General features: G+C 40.4%; 2 protein-coding genes across 4 annotated transcripts in view; both read left to right on the top strand.

Annotated features, from left to right (window-relative positions):
* The window catches only part of ptpn12 (protein tyrosine phosphatase non-receptor type 12), a 46,389-nt gene extending 42,456 nt beyond the window's left edge, over nucleotides 1-3,933 (top strand). For all 3 annotated transcript variants that reach the window (XM_051393009.1, XM_051393008.1, XM_051393011.1), the window contains one exon: nucleotides 224-3,933. In XM_051393009.1, coding sequence (XP_051248969.1) covers nucleotides 224-233 — 10 coding nt within the window. In that variant the 3' untranslated portion in view covers nucleotides 234-3,933. The remainder of the gene's footprint in view (nucleotides 1-223) is intronic.
* A 3,277-nt stretch (nucleotides 3,934-7,210) lies between these two features.
* The window catches only part of LOC127359173 (lysine-specific demethylase RSBN1L), a 35,895-nt gene continuing 23,245 nt past the window's right edge, over nucleotides 7,211-19,860 (top strand). The window contains exons 1-2 of the mRNA XM_051393007.1: nucleotides 7,211-7,964; nucleotides 14,157-14,309. Coding sequence (XP_051248967.1) covers nucleotides 7,304-7,964; nucleotides 14,157-14,309 — 814 coding nt within the window. The 5' untranslated portion in view covers nucleotides 7,211-7,303. The remainder of the gene's footprint in view (nucleotides 7,965-14,156; nucleotides 14,310-19,860) is intronic.

Raw genomic sequence — 19,860 nt, forward strand, 5'->3', positions numbered from 1 at the left:
AACCTAAATGGAGCCAAGACTGATTTTTCTTCATATCCTTCGTACTTTTTTTGCCACTGTGGACGTGAAAAATATCTGAAATTGCATTCATAATGATCTTAAAAAGTCTTAAATTTGACATACTGAAGCCTGCAGAAACCCTGAGGACATTTCCAGATGTTTTTTATTCAGTTTAAAGCAAAACAACCCCAGCTAAGAACTTGTTTTTCCCCTCCTCTGTCAGGGTTCGGTAACCGCTGCATTCAGCCCAAAGGCCCCCGGGAACCCCCCCTGCAGTGGACATGATGGAACGATCCATCTGCCCCGTCCACCGACGGTGTTGTAAGGAGATGGACTCTACCGATCTCACCTGGCTGTTCCAAAAACCAAGTTGATAGATGCCACACAGACAGACAGCACAATTTTACATAGAAACACCTTCTGTGTAACTCTGTGCCAAAAAACTTCTCCAGGCTGAGCTCCTCCTCCTCCTCCTCCTCCTCCTCTCCTCCTCCTCTCCCTCCTCCTCAGCCCTTCCTTCAAAGTGCCACTGTGCAAAGCAGACGAACACTTACCGGTCAAGTGGCTTGTCCATTTTAGAACAAAGCCCACATTTTCCTGCTCCGCTTGCTGATGTTAGAGGTTTTGACTTCTCTAGACGCTGACCTGGGATCAGTCCGGTTGTTTTCCTGTTAATGGTTAAAGTATAATTCCTGTATTATTATTTTTTTTTCCCCCTTGTTTTTTGGTGACTTGAGAGTAGATTAAGATTGTTTTTCTCTCCGAGCTGTAGACATATCATTAAAAATGTGTCCATTCTGAGGCTAAATGACGGGGGATGTAGGTGTAAATGTTAAATAAAAAGTGTTAAATTAACAGGAAGAACATTTTCTTTCGTACCAAATGAGAAAAAGTATGTTTTTTCCGTCATAAATCAGGAATTATCTTTAATCAGAAAAGCTACTGTGGGAAGCTGATTCCTGAGGTTTAACTGAACTCCCAGAAGGTGTCTCCTTCCTCCTACTGAACGAACAACAATCTTCAAAGCTAGATAATCTGTTACCCATGATGCAACCTTTTCAGTTGGGTATGTACAGGTTGCCAGGGTGCTCTCTCTCTCTGTTTCTCTGTCTCTCTCTCTTTCTCCCTCTTTCTGTGTGCTGGTGCTACATTACACAGGATCAGCGTAGAAACAAAAGCACTCGAGCTGACTGTTACCAACTTTCTGTCGGATCTATCCCTGGGTTAGCTGCAGTAACGTCAGCTCTGCTACTTTTATATTTCTATGCTAACCTCCCTGTTTACCAGAGTCATAGACTGACATAGTTTGGTCATTGCAGTGGTCAGTGAGAGTCTGTGACTGTTTTAAGATGTTGTTTGACATTTTGGGAAACAAGCTTACTCACTTTCCTGCCCAGAGTTAGATGAGAAGTTTAATACCACGCTCATGTCTGTATGGTGTGTATATATAGAGAGCTGAAGCTGCTTTGCTTAGCTTAGTATAAAGACTGGAGGCAGCTAGCCTGGCTCTATCTGAAGATAGCTACCAGAACTTCTAAAGCTCATTAATTGACATGTTGTATCTCATTTGTTTAATCTGCACAAAATCTGAGAGGTAAAAACAAAATTCTTGGCAGGGTGCAGTGACTTCTTCAAGAAATAGTTTGGCACATAACCCCCAGTAAAGTGTTGTTTTTACGTTTCGGTTTTTGTCCTGGTCAAACGAATAAGATGTAAAGTGTGAAATGTGAAATGTAGGGATGTGGGTAGTTGGACTTTATCACCTTTGAACAGAGCCAGGCTAGGCCAGGCTGTTTCCCCTCTTGTTTCCAGTCTTTCTGCTAAGCTAAGCGAAGCTAAATTAAGCAAATATCTGTGTTGATTGCTCCCAAAGGGTACACACTTTTTTCAAAGCAAAGGTATCTCAACTTGTCACAGGTTGCCTGCGTCTGTGATCTGCCAAAGAATGATTTTTCCTCTATTAGTATTTCACAAGAAATTAGCATTGATAGTGTCAGACACCTGTATAATACAATATTTAAAGCAAAATTCCCGACTGTGTGCCCAAGAATTCTGCTATCTCCAGTCAAAGTGGATTTAAAATGACCTTACAACACATCTGTAATGACCAAACTCATCACCTCTGTGACTCTGGCTCTCACTGCTGGGACCAAGAGTCTGCCTTAGTCTGCCTCTCAGAGAAGACAGCCAATGACAGTCCTCCTCAACTTGGCTCCTTCTCTTCACTTCATTTCTCTTTCTGTGTATTTGGCTTCTCTTGGTCTTTACTTGGGACTCAAAATTGCTGTTTATTTCATTTTTTCTCTCTCTCTCTCTTTTGTTGTACCTTTTGCTCATCTGTTCCCATTCTCCTCCTCCCTCTGGCCCTCAGATGAACAACCACGCAAGTCAGTTCTTTGTATTGTAGCAGCCAGTTTACTCAAAGTGAACCTCAGTGTTTTCGGGAGCGGGGATGTTACACTTCATGCATCTCTTATAGGGGCTTGACAGATTAATATAAAGTCCCGTTTCCCAAAAAAACAAGCCCTTCTCTCCAAACAGGACTTGAACGGTTTCTCATCTGATGGCCAAGTTTAAAAAAACTCATACTGTACCTGCTATCTGTATGTGTGAGACAAAGATCCAATAAGACAACAGCAGCTAGGGACCCAGGACTACTGTTTTATTGTTCTCTGCTAACTTCTCCTTCATTAGCTACCATAACTATACAGTATATGCATTGTTTTATAAAGATAAAGAACTGTACAGGGCAGTTTAGGTATATAATATTTCAGATTTGTTTTTGTTTTTGTTATCTCTTAAATATTCTTATTAACAGAAGATGTAAGAAAGTCAGTGCATGATGATGATGACGATGATTCCTCCCCTACACGATGTTTCCCTTCAATCTGTAAATTATTCTGCTGCCCTTTTTGTTTTTGCTTCCGGCAAATATTTCAGGGTTTGTTTTTATTTTTATGTTCGAATTATATGCTTAAAAATATTGAATTTTTTGTTTGTTTTAATTGGTCGGCAGTGGAAAAGGATTGAGTAAAGCCCCCTCCTCCCCCCCTTTCAGATAGCTACATCGGGCTTCGGATAAGATTGTAATAATAATATTAATGATGATAAATAATAATAATAATGGTCGTTTTTTTTGTAAATGGTATTTTAAAAGTTATTTTTGTATACGCGGTTGTTTGTTGCGTCACAAGTCCACTGCTCCCCACCCCAAACCTCCCCCCACATCTCCCCTCTCTTCTCACATACTCTCACTGTCTTTTTTATCTTTTTTTTAAAACTTTTTTTCCCATCTCTCAGCTTGCTCTTTTAATGTAAATGCAGCAGAGATGGATCTCCTGCTCTGGACAAGGAGCGTCTCATTATTCTTCTCTTCCTTTGCTTCCTGCATACTTCCCCTTGCTGTTTTTCTCTTTTTTCCCCCTGTCCCCCTCCCTCCCAGCCTGTCTCTGCCTCTTTAATTTTTAAAAGGCTGTCATTTTCAACACATCTGCGTGCCAGCAGATCTGTTCACTTTAGCGAAGGATCTCGAACTTGTTGGTGGTTCAAAGTAACCAAATTTTCCAGTGAGCAGACGTGTTGAGAAAAAAGTCTGTATCGTCTGTTTTGTTTTTCCAATCCTCCCGTTTCTTTCGGTTCATCCAGCACACACACCCATCTACCTACTGAACCCCTCCACATCCACACTAGCCTCGATCTCAGAAAAGAGCCCACCTGTGCCTTTAAGTGAGAGCCCCCCCTCCCCCCTCCAGTCATCGTTAGCGGCATGAGTTTGAGCGATGTGATTTCGCTGCTGCTTGCTCATCGCCTCCTGTGGGACTCTCGTTCAGCTCCCTAATGCGCTCCCCCCACACACACACACACACACACACACACACCCCAAAATGTTTGTATGTTGCAGAAATCAATCAGTAAAAATGAACATTAAGTAAAGACACGCCTCTTTGTTTTTATTCGTACGAGATGATGTAACTAAAAAGTATGTGTGCAGGTTGTTTTGACTGTGTGTGTAGGTACAGACCGCTTTAATTTACAATATATACAACAGTTAAGTGGTTAATAAAATCACTGACTTGTCTCAAGAAAGGAAATAATTGAATTGTGTCTCCTACTGGCTAACAGCTCTGCACATATAATCAGATAATGTCAATCGTGTTTGTGTGTGTGTGTGTGTGTGTGTGTGTGTACAGGCGGGGGGGGGTCACAGCAGGAGATCGTCTCCCACACCTGGAAGATCTGTTGAGATGAATGTACACACACACACACATACACTAATATGGCGATTAATTAATCACTGCAGGTGGTAAAAACACAGTCTTACGCGGAGACCTTGAGGGATTCACATTTGTATTCACTTTGCACACAGAGAGAGGCGCAGCAGGAGGGAAGACTTACTGTGATTATACTCATTTCATATTAATTATACAGCACATTACAATACAATGTCACTGTTGCAGCAGAGGTGGTTATAGTCATAGTTGTAGTCATTAGTTTGCTTTAACAGCTGGAAACATCAGCCTTGAGGGGAGAATAGCGACATCATTTCAGGGCTACAGGAGTGGATGGTAAGGGAAGTAAGAAAATCAACAATAAAAGGAAAAAGAAAACTGACTGTTTTTAGCTGTGATAGACATTTATATAGTTGGAGTCTCTAAACTTTCTTTTGATCTACTGAGAATAGGATACCACCTCAATTCTGATTAATATTGCTGTATACAATCAAATCAAAAGACCCCAAAATTACACATAACACACATCAGGCTGCAGACCAGTATTTGATAAGATGTAGTCTCAGGGATCGCCGTCTAATAAGATTTGAGTTATTCTATAATTGTCTATACTGTGGATTGGCAGAGTAACAGTGAAGAGTGGTAAATAGTCATTCTTATACATGCTCACATTCGGCCAACTTTTAGCCAATTAAATAAAAGTGAAATTAAGATATTCACTATTTTTCTGGGGACCCCCTGGAACCCCCTCAAGGATCCCTGGGGGTGTCCCCAATGTCAAGAACCTCTCAAGCAGTGGAATTGTATGTAAAAAATTATCCGGAAAGAGAGAAGAAAAAAGCTGGGAACCACTGCTCTAGAGTATGTGACCACTGCATCTACCCCAAGACATCCATAACTCTGAGCCAAAATGGTCAAACTACTGTACATCCTGTGACATCCCGTCAAAATGAGTTTTTAATCCATAAAAATACATATATTGCATCATAAGGCAGGATCCAGTTCATTCATTGCACCGGCCTCTCAGCACTCCTCCTGCACTGTTTTCCAACTTCCTCCCCTTTATTTTACTCCTTGCCTTTTTTTTTTACTTATATGATAATCAAGGCAGTGTTTCATCTGTGCAGCACACAGTAGTTTCTCACACACACACACTCACTCACACTCTCTCTGTTGTATAAATTAAGCCAGGTTGCTGTCTTAACTGGGTCACCTCAGTTTTCCCATGGAGCAGTTTAACATGTTATGTAATGGCTTATAAATATAGCCAATCAGTGTTCAGTGTATGTGAGCAGTAGCAGCAGGCAGCGCTGCCATCTGAAGAAAGTGAAAATTGTGTCAGCTCTGTTTTTAAAGCCTGGAATATGCAGTACAACGTATACAACCAGATTATTTTTAGTTATGTTAGTCACATACAGAAAATGCTGGAAGATTTTTGTCCACACTCACACATCCTTCACGGTTGTTCTTCTGGACTGTTACAGACGTCACATTCCCACTTTTGGTTTGCATCATACAATAATCGTGTCACAATGTTTATGGCCAGTTGTAACTTTACAACCCGCCCCGTGCAGCCGCTAATCATGTTTAGTATTCACGCTTGGCTGTCACACACTGACAGGCCTCGTACCAAGAGCTCCGCCAATCAGTCTGAGTGAAGAAAATGTTTTCATCTCAATAAATCAAAGTGTAAACAGCGCCGGAGGATTCATGGCACTGTATAATGATGTGCTCTGTGAGTGCTAAACTCGTCCAGTTGTGAAGATTAGATGAAAGAGGGCAAGTTAATCCCTTTGATGAGAACATTTACATTTCAACAAACACACGCATAAAGGCCACCACACTTCCCTCTACACGTCCTGTCAGTCAGACGAGGGCAGCGTTCTGTGTTTTGTTTTCTTGTAAGAGTTTTTTTTTATGCACAGTTTTATCATTATACAAAAACATTCAAACTAAATACAAGACATATCATGAAACGGCAACACAAACAAAACAACAAAACTGAAGGTGAATGCAAGGGGTGACGGCCACAACGTGCAGTGTGTTTTCAACTAGCAGGTCCCTTTAGACTGGACACCCTGTACACCACACCTTTCACCATGTGGGAGTTCATGTGCTTCAAGATCATTAGTTATCCAGCCATAAGTGAAGAACTGCAGGCACGTTCGACTGCACAGTCTCAAATCCAGATGTAAAAGTGAACCCTATAAAAACTGAATCATTTCAGCTCTACAGTAAACTAATAACTGGTGTTATTGGTGGTCTACAGCCGTATACAGGTGGCTGTGGTTGATGCTTATTGACAGACGCAATAGTTATTTTTACAGTCAAAACCACAAAAAAACGTTTACATGAGTTTTGCCTCTTTCTTTTTGACAAACATTTTCAATGTATGGAAGGATAGTGCTGAAATTATGATGAATGAATTATGATATTAACTTTGATTGACCGAAAATGATTTGTTTCGTAGTCCTAAAAATACAGAACCTCTCATTTCAGCCTCTCAAATGTAAACCTTGTCCAGATTATTTATGTTTTATATAATAATAGATGACATTTGTTTGGGTTTTTTTGACTGTTGGTCAGTGAAAACAATCTGAAAACACTGCCTTGGTATCTGGGAATGTGACAGACATTTTTCATAATTTTCTGACCTTTTGTTGACACAAACAACCCCCTAACAACCATTAATCAGAATAATAATCAAATATATTATAATAATATTATCATTAAATTATAATAAAAATAATCTTTGTAATAATTAAGGCTGGGTTAGATTAATGAGTTCTTTCTGGATGATAATTAACCAGTAATCTCAACCACTTTGCCTTAACTTTAAGTCTTTCCCCTCATTATTATATCTTTATAAAAACACATTAACAGTATACAGCTGCTAAGCCCCGCCTCTAGTTTTTCCCTCTCTGCCTGTCAATCAAACCTTAATCCCGCCCCCTCCCTGCCCTGCCCGTCAATCAAACGTCGGCCCCGCCCCTTCACTGCCTGCTTGCACGTCGCGCAAAAAAACAGCAGCGGCGGCCGTTGGGGAAAGAGAGTAAATAGAGAGAAGCCTCAAGATGGCTGACTCGCTGGGCTCCGCTCACCTCACCGGAGCCGCTGCTGCTGCTACTGCGGTAGCCCCGGCGGTCGCCTCCGCCAAGAGCCCGCTCGTCAAGCCGACCGAGGCGAAGGGAGCCGCTGACAACCGCTCTCAGTCTTCCCGGGATTTCAACCCGCCGCCGCCGCCGCCGCCGCCGCCCAAGAAGGTCCGAGTGGAGGAGAGGAGCGTTAAACCCAAGAAACTCAGCCGGGAAGGAGGAGTGGGAGGCAACGGTAGCGGCAGGGAGAAACTCCAGCAGCCCACGAAGCAGCAGAGTTGTGGCAGCGGCGCGGGTTTGTGGAGCTTCAGCCCGGTTAAGGCGAGCAGCAACAACCCTCCGGTGCCTGCTACCGGAGGATCCCAACCACCGACAAACACACACAAAGTCTTCAAACAGAGCGATTTCTTCCTCCACAAAGCGCCTTCCTCCTCCAGAGCCAAGAAGCCGAATAAAGATAAACAGCGGGAGAAAGAGAGGGAGAAGGGTAAAGGAGGCGGAGAGGAGAAAAAGAAACATAAACTGGTGGTGACCCCCGGCCCCGGGAGTAACGTTGGTAACAACAACAACGATATCAGCAGATTTAATAACACTTCTGCAGCGAAGAGAGAAAATGGAGAGGTCATTTTGCCACCCAAAGGTAGGCCATCATAGTCTATTTTCTCTCGTTACATTGCACTTGAATTCATAAAGTTTTGAGCTGTGTGTTTATTATAAGTATGCTAGAGTTCTTGCCCTTTTTTTTTATAGTTACTTGGCTCATCGTGGATTCAGCCACTTGGGGGATCGTGTACATGTGGCCCCGGAGTGTGCAGTTCCCTGCCACACAATTTGTCTGGACAGTCCCGTTTTCGGACTAGCTACCGCTCAAAAAGGCGCTCCTAGACGCTGTGTGGGAACCCGCAGACCTCTCGGGGTTTTTACTCATATATATACCGAGCGTTTTTAAAGATGTCTACCCCGAGTTGAGTGTCTCTAAGAGCCCAGCTCCGGTCGCCGTTGCTAGGGGCTTATGGCTGCCAACGGTCGTCGCTTGTTCACCCGCTCGTGAACCCTCGAGCTCCACAGCGGCGTTCCAGGGCAGCAGTCGCGCGACCTGGTTTGTTACATTGTAACCAGCTGCTCTCGTGCTGCTGCTGCGGAATTGTTACGTAGTTACGTCGTATAGACAAAATATAACCCGTTTTATTTATTATACGTTTAACAGTAACGTACTTAAGGTGTTATTAAACGGTATTTAAATACGCTATGATGTCCGTAGTGTCAGCGTAACGATTTATGTAAATTAGTAGTTATTCTGTAACATCAGTGCGCATGTACATTTATTTAATTTTTTTTATTTGGAGAGATATATGTATGTATGTATGTATGTATGTATGTATGTATGTAAAACTGCACGCTGCTGTCATAACAATATGACAGCCGCCCGCCATTATAGGGTAAGTGTTGTTTTGGTAGAGCACCACGCCCCCCTCTGTAACCTCAGGCTGTATGGGAAACAGACACAGAGCTCTACAGCTTGTTGTTATTACTCCATGTTCGACAGTTGTACAGACAGAGCATGTTGTGTTCAGTCCACCACTTCTACATTCACTTGGTTTACCGTCGAAACCTTTTATTATTACAATGAAGTAATTGCGCTTGGACCCTTTTGATTATAGCAAGTAGTCCTACATTCTTAATCAATATACCTCCACATTTGGTTTTGTTTTGAGGATGGCGAGTGCATGTCATTTAGGTGGGCGAGAGGGAAAACCCCTGAATACTTTCATTTGGGTCAGTTAAATATGAATTAATTAAGAATGCACCCTTTAAGGACAGAAAAGACAGCATTAAGAACAGAAAATACCACATCTAGTCATATATATATATATATATAAAAGGCTAAATGTATATATTTTTTACATTGTAGAATAAAGGATATGCTTTTCAACCATAGACATAATTGTTATCAGGCCATTAATAAAATTACAGATATGTTCTTGGATGTCACATTTTATAAGAGAGATTAATTTGATTAGTGGAGGAATTATTATATTTAGTTGACTGACTGGGCCACAACACCAAAGTGACTAATTTCTGTTTTATCGTTGTCTCATTAGTGGGCCTTGTGTTAGTCTTTTTTATTTTATTTAGTTTTTGTGGGTGTTTTGTCATTATCACACCAAAGCAGTGTCTCAAAATCTCTCTATGTGTGCATTTGTGTCTGCCAGTGTGCATAAATGTTATGCGTGTGTGATTGTTTGGACACTAGCGGGAGTACCGAGTGGACACATGCGAGTGTGTGTGAGTGCATGATGTCACCCTTTTCCAGTTGGGTAGTTTAAGAGGTCATGACATGCTCTGAACAGCCACTGCAGTCAGTGAGGACACCGGGACGAGACATGTAGTTGGCATGAAACACAGTCTTGTAAACAGGCTGTGTTGGATGTGCTTGCATGCTTTATAGGGATTTAAGAACAGACAGAGGCTGGCGTTAGTCATTAGTCTGAAATGAGAACACAAAAATATGATGTGACGTGAGAGTCTTTTAACTCAGTAATGAATAATGTTTTATTGAGAAATCATAAGACTAATCATAAATTAGTGTAGTTCACCAGTGTAAGAGGTACGTTTTCATTTGTGTGTTATGTTCCTTTTAAAACCGTTAATGTGGTATGCCTGTGTGTTAAGAATATTTTTAAAAACACCTCTGCAGTGCTATTATTTAGGCAGCAACATTTCCCTCTCTGGACCTGACTGGGAAAATTTAGATGCAGCCATAATAATAGCACTCCTTCAACAGTCCCACTGAGGTGCTCTTGAGCAAAGCACTGAACCTCTAATTGCTGTGGTGAGCTGCTCAATGACCAGCAGTGGGAGACTGTAATTATTCTGAGTAGCTTCAAATCTGAAGATGAAGAAGTATATGAAAGTGGAGCAGTGTGTTGCTGGAAAGCGCACATTAATCCTGAGCAAAATGTTTCAGGGATTAAAATGCTCCGTTCTGAGCTGCAACTTCCTGTAAAAACTGGCGACAGTCTCCTTCCTCCTCTCTGTGACACCGCTGCAGTCGACACGGCCTTAATGTGACACTGAAAACATGTTACTTGATTTGGGTTTTTATAATAGGTGTTGAGTAGCAGGATGGCCCAGTGGTTAAACAGACTGCTGTTCAACAGGAGGGCACGAGTTTGAGTCCTTAAGGCAGAGAGTCCTGGCAGCTTCAGGAGCGCTGCTCTGAAGCCGTTTGTGCTCTGACCTTCCTGAAAGGGAATTTTCCTACAGGGATCAAAAGAGTATCACATCATCACAGTAATATTATTAGTGGTGGAAGAGCTGAAGGGAACTGCCAGGGAGCAGTGACTCCTGGTTACATTTGGTATTAAAATAAGAGACATGAGTCTTGACTAGTGCATTAAGGGCCGAGACGAGGAAACACTGCAGCATTAGGGCAGACTGATCCAGTGTGAAAGAATTTGTTGTTTAACTCAAAGGTCAGTAAATGCTCACTGAGAGCAGATTTAGTATTTAGCTGCGTGACCTTTTGTTGACACCCAATGAATTTACATGCAGTCTGATCAGGCTGCAAAATTAACTTTTTCTGTCCACCAGCCAAATGGCAAATGAGTGTTTACCAGCCACTCAATAGATTACTATTGATTGTTTTTTGGCTGGTAAGTGGACCAAATCTACCACTTTATTTTACCAGCATTTGGTTGGTGGCTAGTTCTACTTTTATGCCCTGTATCTGATATTATAATTATAACCAAATGCTGTTCTCCTAAAGATTATCCTACCACCCATTAGGTTGAATTCAGACAAATCCAGCATTGCTTTCATGAAGGTACCTTTAAAACACAACAACTTGCAAAACAGTGAGCACAGATTAAATCCATATTTTGTGTGATTATTCAGTATTCCAGTTTCCTATTGGCCTATAAATTGCCATGTATTATTGTGGACATCATTTTGGCCATTGAATAAGTCATGTAAACCTGCGTTGTTGTGGGAGTCGTGTTGTTGTGAGCAATGTAAATGTCTGAAGTGCAGTAATTAGGTTTTTATGTGTGCATGTAAATGCACGATGTTGACAGAATACAGTGTACAGCAAGGGGGAGAAAATGAAGCTTAGCTGCAAACAGCACCCAATTGAATTACCGTTGGCTGGGTCATTTGTTCAGTCCTAAAAAAAAATACAAGACACTTAATTCTGTGTGGGAAATAGAAGTTCAATAGAATGACAAAGACTGTGTAAACCTTAAATTATTTTGAGATCAGCTTGAATTGTGAAGCATGGATCTGCCACACTGGTGGGGGTGCACTGACCATCTGGAGTAGCAGGATTTTCCTGGTGGGCAGGTTTACCTGTTCTACAGTCAGTTCAACAACACTGATCCAAAAAGATTTCAAAATAGTTTGTGTTTTGTTCGTAATTAGTCTGCCTGGCCGGCTCCATCTTTCCTTCTCTTTCAGCTTCAGTTAAATGTTTGCAAAGCTGCTGATGACAGACACATAGTAGAAGTGACATATGTCTTATGTTTTAACCCTTAATAATGCACACGCTTATTGTAAGCCAGGTTGGCTTTTAACTGTTTTTTTATCCCTGTTTAATGGAAAGATGTCCAGAGGTTGAAAGAAACCGTTTGTCAGTAATATAATCAGATTCTCTGAATGTAGAAATAAATGTTAAATAAAATATTATAGGGCATTGAAACCTTTTATATAATTAACATTAACACTTGTAAGTTTAATAGAATTCTTTAATCTTGTTTTGGTTCAGGTTATCCTGGACAGGTCGGTATTCTCATCACACTGCTAACACATTCAAACAAATCTGGGCAACAGTGTTTAACTTCAATGCCGCAGGTTAATGGAAGTTAAATGTTAAACATTAAATGGACAAAGGGAATTTTAAAGATAGGTGAGATTTTATATTAAAAAAAACAAATGTGGATACCCCATAGACTTTCTGAATTTATGATTCTCCTCTCCAACTCCAAAAAGTCAGGTAGAGGTGGGTACTGGTGTAGCAGTGGTTACAAACTGCCTGCCTCTGGCCCTCTATCTTTCAAAGTCTTCTCTCTCCTGTGATCATCCAAACAGTGAAAACCACCTGCTGTGTTTCCCTTTCAAAACCGTCTGCTGCAAGAAAGTCAGAAAACAAAATGAGAAAAAAGTTTCACTTTAATGCGTCCCTTTTATTTCTGATTCAACCTCTAGTGTTGACGCTGCTTTACGTTTTAGTTACTGGCCAATTTGAACTTGAGTCAGTCATTAGATAGCCTCCTCTTAATTTCAACGGGGGGGAGCCTTCTCTCAGGCTGTGATAAATCAGCACGTTCTCCTGTTTATTTAAGGCTTGGTCAGCCACCTGGCCCAATTTATCTCCCTTTGCCTCTAAATTTAAAGTTTATGAATGTTACAGCTCCGGCAAGGTCTGACATGTTTTTATAAATCTGGCAGTAGATGTTTTGTAGGAAACTTCCTGTGGAGCTAGATTGATGTTTTGAAACGTGTGGTTTTTTTTGTGTTTTTTTCACCAGGCAGCTTACAGTGTCAGGTAATTTTACAGCATTCATTTTCTTAAAATAGTTTGTTAACATGCTTGGAGTTCCTCCTGTTAGCCACGGGGTACGAGGGGCATGACTACCTCCACGTTAAGTAACAAAGGAAAACGATCCGCTAAACTTCAAAATGCCGTGGTATTTATTTAAATATAATCATTAAAAAGAGTGTATCGATGTACCTCTAATTCTCCTACTGCTCCTTTTAAGCCTTTTTTACTTTCAAAGCATTTTCTCCTTTGATCCCACAAACAGCAAGTCCAACCCCACTGTGTTCACTTTCCCACTCCACACATCCACAGGAGAGTGAACAGTCTGAAAACACAGCTTCCTTTTAAAGACGGATCTGACTGAGTTCAAAGTAAAAAGTTCTTTGGAAAGGAAAAGAAAGAGAATCGGCAAAAGAACTATGCAATACTATGTGCAAAAAATAAAGGAGGGTTTCTTATTTCCTTTAATAGGAAATGAAAAGAACTAAAGAATCAAAAGAGGAGAGGTATAAAAGATTAGATAAAATGAAAGGTATTTTAAGAAGGTGAGGTTTTCCTAGCATGGCAAGAGGTGAAAGATGCTACATCCATCCACACGCTTTGCCTGATGGAAAACACTTCAGTAGCCGAGGAGGTGTGTGTGTGTGTGTGTGTGTGTGATGGTATGATATTTACATTTTAAACTGATGCTCTCATCCAGAGCGATTTGCAATGAGTGCAACATTAGAGTGCACTCCAATTCCTCAAACTGTAATAATACCTCAACGCTCAAATGATTCTGTCAGACGGAGAAGAGCTGGAAGAGGAAATAAGCCCAAAAGCAAGGGAGGATTTAAGGACTTTTTAAGAGCGGAGCATGTGGAAGCTAGTAGAGGCAGAACATGGGACAGCGATGAGTTTACGGGAGTACGTATATCCTGATGGGATGTAGCTTCAAGGTTATGAGTGACTGGTGCAGTCTTTAAAGGGAATTGAAAGGTAATTACTACAGTGCTGAGGAAACGTGAGAGTAGATAAGAGTGTAGAGGCTTGGTGGAGAGATGAATTTGTTGCAGCAGGGAAGGAAAAGTCAAACATTTCGTGGGTGGAAGACCAACAAGATTAAGGAAAAGTTAAGGTTGCCGGCCAAGGTGAAGCTCTTGGCGAGAGTTCAGTTAAGGCCCTAATAAAAAAAAAATTCAAAGTGAATGGAGTGTAGTATCTGTTTTGTGTCTGTGTGTGTTTGCGAGTGTATAAATCTGAGTGCTAATGTGTTTCTACCATCAAATCTGAAATCTTCCCTTCCCGCCTCCGCAGAGCACTCCAACAAGGACAAGGCGAAAGAGAGAGACAGAGAGGAGAGGGAGAAGAAGAAGGTCAAAGACGGAGAGAGAGAAAAGGAGAAGAAGAAGCACAAAGTGATCAACGAGATCAAGAGGGAGAACGGAGAAGTCAAGCAGCCGATTAAAGGTTGGTGGAAACACACACGCATGCAAACCAAGTGATTTATGTAGGGATGAAAGTTTTTTTTTTATTTAGTGAACGGTTTGGTCCATGAAGTAGTCATAAAATGCCCAGATTTTTCCAGAGCCTGTGGTGATGTCTTCAAATAGCTTTTTATGTCCAACCAACAGTCCAAAACCAAAAAGAATTCAACTTACAATAAAATGTAAAAAGAAAAACAGCTAATGCTTACATTTGGAAAGCTGGAGCAAGTGAATAAAACAGCATGACAAAACAATTCCCAACACAAGGTCCGCTCTCGATCACATCACGTGGCCTTCCTAAGTGCATGGAGTTGCTCCTTTATTATGGAGATTGTTTAGTTGTTGTCATGTGACCAGGAGTAAGTATGGAATTTATTGAAACGACTGCGTGTGTGCCGTCAATTGACTCATTGATTAAAGAACCAGTGTGCAGGATTTAGTGGCAGATTGCGACAAGCTCAATAACCGCTCACTTTCCAAGCATGTACGAGAAACTTTAAAAAATCTTAAATATTTTCTCTTTCCTGCTGTAAACAGTAATATTAGTTACAGTTATTGTGTCCGGTTGTGGGCTGGGAGATGTTACACATGTATAAACTGAAAGTGGGATTGTTTGTGCAGGAGGCTGTTCAGTCCTTTCAGTCAGCACTGTGAGATCTATTGTATACACTGTCACTATTGCTAGCTACAGTAGCTAAGTAGCTTCTTATGTCATAATGGGCAAATGTCACTTTTAGCAAAAACTTAATGAATTAATAGTTTTCTAATTGGTTTTATCCGTCTATCCATTTGACGCCACTTATTTGGGTCCAGGTTGCATTAGTTGAATTATAATAATATTTATTATTTATTATAATTATAGTACTAAAAAAAAAGAAATAAAATCATATTTACATACATATACATCTGTGTGGTTTAAACGTGCCAAGCCTTAAATTTAACTTGGTGAGACTCTGATATATATAGTATAACACTACAATATAAAAACAATTGTTTGCATAAAAATGTACTTGTTGTGATAGGGTATTGTTGTTTTTTGGTTTATTTGTTGGCAGAAAGACACTGACATGAATTTCTTGGGCAGCCTGTTGGTGTGAGAGCGTGGGCAGTGGGCTAAGATACAAACCCCACAGGCTACTTGTTATATCCATTCCTTATATAGCCTTTCAATAGTATGCAGATTAAAAAAAAAAAAGGAAGATGGTAATCCAAAAGATGTATTAATGTGCTGAGCAGAATGATATTAGTACACCAAAACACCAAACACTAGAAGCATCCCGGCATTTGGCACTGGCCCACTTACACCGGGTGCTGTACAGTAAATTATTACGTTTGTAACATACAGGCAGCAGACACAACTGCTCAGCAACCCAGTGTGGGTGTTGCACAAATGCTAATACTCCAGGGTCGTCATAAAGAGCCCAATGTAGCACGTTGTGGCAGTGGTGGTGACTATTTTATTTTTTCTTTGAGAATGTGGCATTAGGTTGACCTTTGCACCGTGCTGCTCCTCACGTGGAGAATTTGTGCTGAGGGTTTATTTAGTCTGACCTGAGGTTGCTAGGGTTGTAACAGGAGAAGCTGAGAGACGAGCCAGGGCAAAGTAGCCTAACCATGTGTCTCTCCCTCTCTCTCTCTCTCTCTCTCTCTCTCTCTCTCTCTCTCTCTGCCTCACTCCATCGTCTCCACTGTTTTGCTATTTTTCTATCCCTCTATTCATGTCTGTCTGTCCTCTGTTTCCCCTTATTGTCTTTTATTTGCATTGTTCTCATTTTTAGTTCAGTAATGTTTATATTGTGATTCTTAGCTAAACAAATGTATGAATGATATTTGGGAAATACTTTCTTAACAAAAAACAAGAACATGCTACTGTTAGTGCTGAAATTATGACACAGCGAATTGATAGAGAGAGCATCAATCAGTTAACTGTTTCAGTTATTTATCAAAGAAGAAGAGAAATATTTGCTTGTCCCAGCTTTGCAAATCCGAGAATTGTGTTTTTCCATTTTTCTAAATATCACCTTAAATTAAATGTCTTTTTGTTTTGTTTTTTTAACTTTGGCTCTGGGGAAATGGCTTTCTCATTAATTTTAGAAAATAAACAACACATTATGAAAACAACCGCTAGTTTTCATATTACTCTCTGCTAATGTGTGACAAATATCAACAAAAACTGGTCGATATTACCTTTTTAAATGCTCGACATATATATTTTTGACCTCTTAAAATGTTGTATTAAAGAAGTTTGACAAACATACAACTTTACTCAACAGTATTCTAACAGATAGTGTTGCATATTGACCTTTAAACTCCATTGTAAGTTAAATCATCATCAAGATAAATCATTCATCTTTAAACCTTAAATTAAGAAAATACGTAGAAAAGTCTAAAATACATAAAAATGGAGCCTATAAAACATCCTGTGTGTGTGTGTGCTATAATTTTATGTGTGCGTAACTGCCCACTTATACACAAATACACATAAATATGTGAAAAGTCAGCCGGGCTCTGTTGTGTGTACATATCTGTGTACACTTTATGTACGTGGCGAGTTTCATTGTTAACCTTTTGATGGTAGTGAATTACTCGCTGGGTGCTGTGAAGTAACATCCTCTCTCTCTCTCTCTCTCTCTCTCTCTCTCTCTCTCTCTCTCTCCCTCTCCCTCTCTCGCTCTCTCTGTGTGCACTTGACTTTTCCTTTTTTAGACGGACTTTTATTCTGATTGATTTGATTTGTCCTAAAGCTCCAGTCAGACTCGCAGTGTCTCTCTGCTGGTATGCCATGACCACACTGTGACATTTGAAGGACTTAGCGAGGCTTTGGCCGCATACCATAGCCAGCGGCTGCAGATGGAAATCACAGATGGATAATTTAGCTCACCCTTTCAATCTTTCATGCCGTCTGTAGAACGGACAGAACTGTAAAGGTGAATTGAGAGAGAGGTTGATAAAAAGTCATCCAGCTAGAAAGCCCAGGTATTTTATCATGTGTGTTTACGATAATAGAGACACACTGGGATATTGAATCAAAGTGGAGAGAGAAAGGACGCGGCTCTCCCCAACCACAGAGTCAGTAGTAGTGTTTAATCAGAGTGTTAAGTTTGCAAATGTTGGCAGTGACAGTGTCAGGGAGGGGAAGTTAGAAATTTAATCAGTGAGAGAGTGTTGAGTTTACAATTGAAAAGGGCAACAGAGAGAGAGAGAGAGAGAGAGAGAGAGAGGCAGCCAGAGGAAACATGTATAGGAAATCAATAAGCAGCAAACAGCTATTCTGACAGTAAGGCTGCTTTACTACCACTGAGGCCATTTGTTTGTGTGTGCGTTTATTTGACTGGGAACTTATCTGACTTTAAACTGGTTGTGACCGTCTAACCGAGTGGCTCCTCTTGTACTGATGTGTGTGTGTGTGTGTGTGTGTGTGTGTGTGTGTAAGCAAAAGAGGGGGATTACTATCACAGGGCTCATGTGGGTCTTGATCAGAACATCGCTTGACAAAAAAAGATCAATGATAATCTATTAATTAGATTCTTAAATTAATAAGGCTAAAAAAAATGGCTTCCAGATTTTTAAATGTAAGGATTTGTTGCTTTTTCCATGTTTTAATTTCAATTTCAATTTTTCAATTTAATTGGCTTTATTGGCATGACGTTTTAAATCAAACGTGTTGCCAAAGCAAATATGAATACTGTAAAATACAATGATACAAATACTATTAATACAATGAAATTAAAGATAAGAGAAAAAACTAAATTAATAATAGGAAAATGTGTATTTTCCCTATTTTAGACCAAAAAGATTATTAATAATCTAAAATAGTCTGCAGATTAATTGTTAGTCGCAGCCTTTCTCTTGATAAGCCAAAACTGGCAGAATCTAACCTGTGACATTTTGACCATGATGCCACCTTTTGTTCCATGATGAGCTTTTATGGATAAATTAGATTCAACATCGGACTCGCTAATTAGATTCAGAAAAGCTGAGATTCATAAACTTTCTCTCCTTTTTAGCGAGAGCTTAAATGAAGTCTATTTCTTGTGTTTGGAATTGGATCCTAACAAAGCAAATATACAATAATAGGTTTAGAGCGTTGTCTTCTTATCAAGGGAGGAGTAATCATTCAGCATCCTTAACTTTATTATCCTGAAGGGAACATTTGTCTTGTAGCCAAGTGGGACACAGAATGCACAAAAGCTTGAAAATAAAACATAGTAAAATACATAAAAACATGAGGAGTAAGAATATGTAAAACATATTCTAAAGCCCACCACACACACTCTCATAAGATAGTATACAACACACTCACAATTGTTTTCATGGACACTAAATAGTTGCTTTTTAGAAGTTTGTCTAAATCTGTATTTGTACAATAATAGTGCGGCTCAGAACATTATATGATTGAATATTGGATAAGAAGGCTATTATTAGTGTTATCATTATTGCAATCTGAATAATACATTTTAAATGATCTCTTATTGCTAATAAACTGTAATGATTTATATTCGCTATCAATATTTGAAGTTTGCACAAGCATGAGACAGTGCAATTGCATCTGTTTATTACAATTCACATCACCATCGCAATATCCGACAAATGTATCACACCTCATATATTTTCTCCAAGTCACGCTGCTCTCCTTTAGATTGATGGAGGTTATGGTTTGTGTATGTATGTGTGTGTGTGTGTGTGTGTGTGTGTGTGTGTGTGTGTGTGGAGGAATTGGGGGGAGGGGTGACTTGTGGGTTAAAGAGCTTTTGGATTAGTGGCAAATACCCTTCTTGCTGTTGCTCTCTTTATTGTTCTCTCACACACACACACATTATGTGACGCTCTCTCTGTGCTGTTTTTCATTCTGTCTCTCCTTCCTGCCTTATCTGGCGTTGAACGTGTGCAGGGTACAAACTAGACTCTGTGTGTGTGTGTGTGTGTGTGTGTGTGTGTGTGTGTGTGTGTGTGTGTGTGTGTGTGTGTGTGTGTGTGTGTGTGTGTGTGTGTGTGTGTGTGTGTGTGTGTGTGTGTGTGTGTGTGTGTGTGTGTGTGAGAATGAGATGATAGCTGATGTTTGAATTATGCTGAGGCAGCAGCACCGCTATCAAAGTAACTTACATGTGTGCATGCCCACACACAGACGCACACACACACACAGTGAATGTATACATGTCCACTTGTTTACACAACCGCTGGGCGAGAATGAAGCAGCCAGCAACACGTTTGAAAATAGACGTGAACAACTCCCGATACACACACACACAAATACATACAGTAGCACTGTGCATAAATTTGCATGTTCCACTTTGTCCTGCCTCAGGCATTCAAGAGACAGTCTACCATGTAAAGTATTATCTCTGTTCAGATATGCTACTCGAAAGCTTGTTTCCTGGCTTAGTCGTATCTGCTTTTCTCAAGGGATTCCAATTCAGGGCTCTTCAATTTATTTTATGTATGCACCTCGGGAGACGCACACCGTCTGGGAAGAGCTATGAGTCATCTGTCTACCCTACCTTAAAATAGTTAGGACTCATTATTTTCAGTTTTTA

This window comes from Dicentrarchus labrax, unplaced genomic scaffold (genome assembly GCF_905237075.1).
Source record: "Dicentrarchus labrax unplaced genomic scaffold, dlabrax2021, whole genome shotgun sequence".
Taxonomy (NCBI): Eukaryota; Metazoa; Chordata; class Actinopteri; family Moronidae; genus Dicentrarchus; species Dicentrarchus labrax.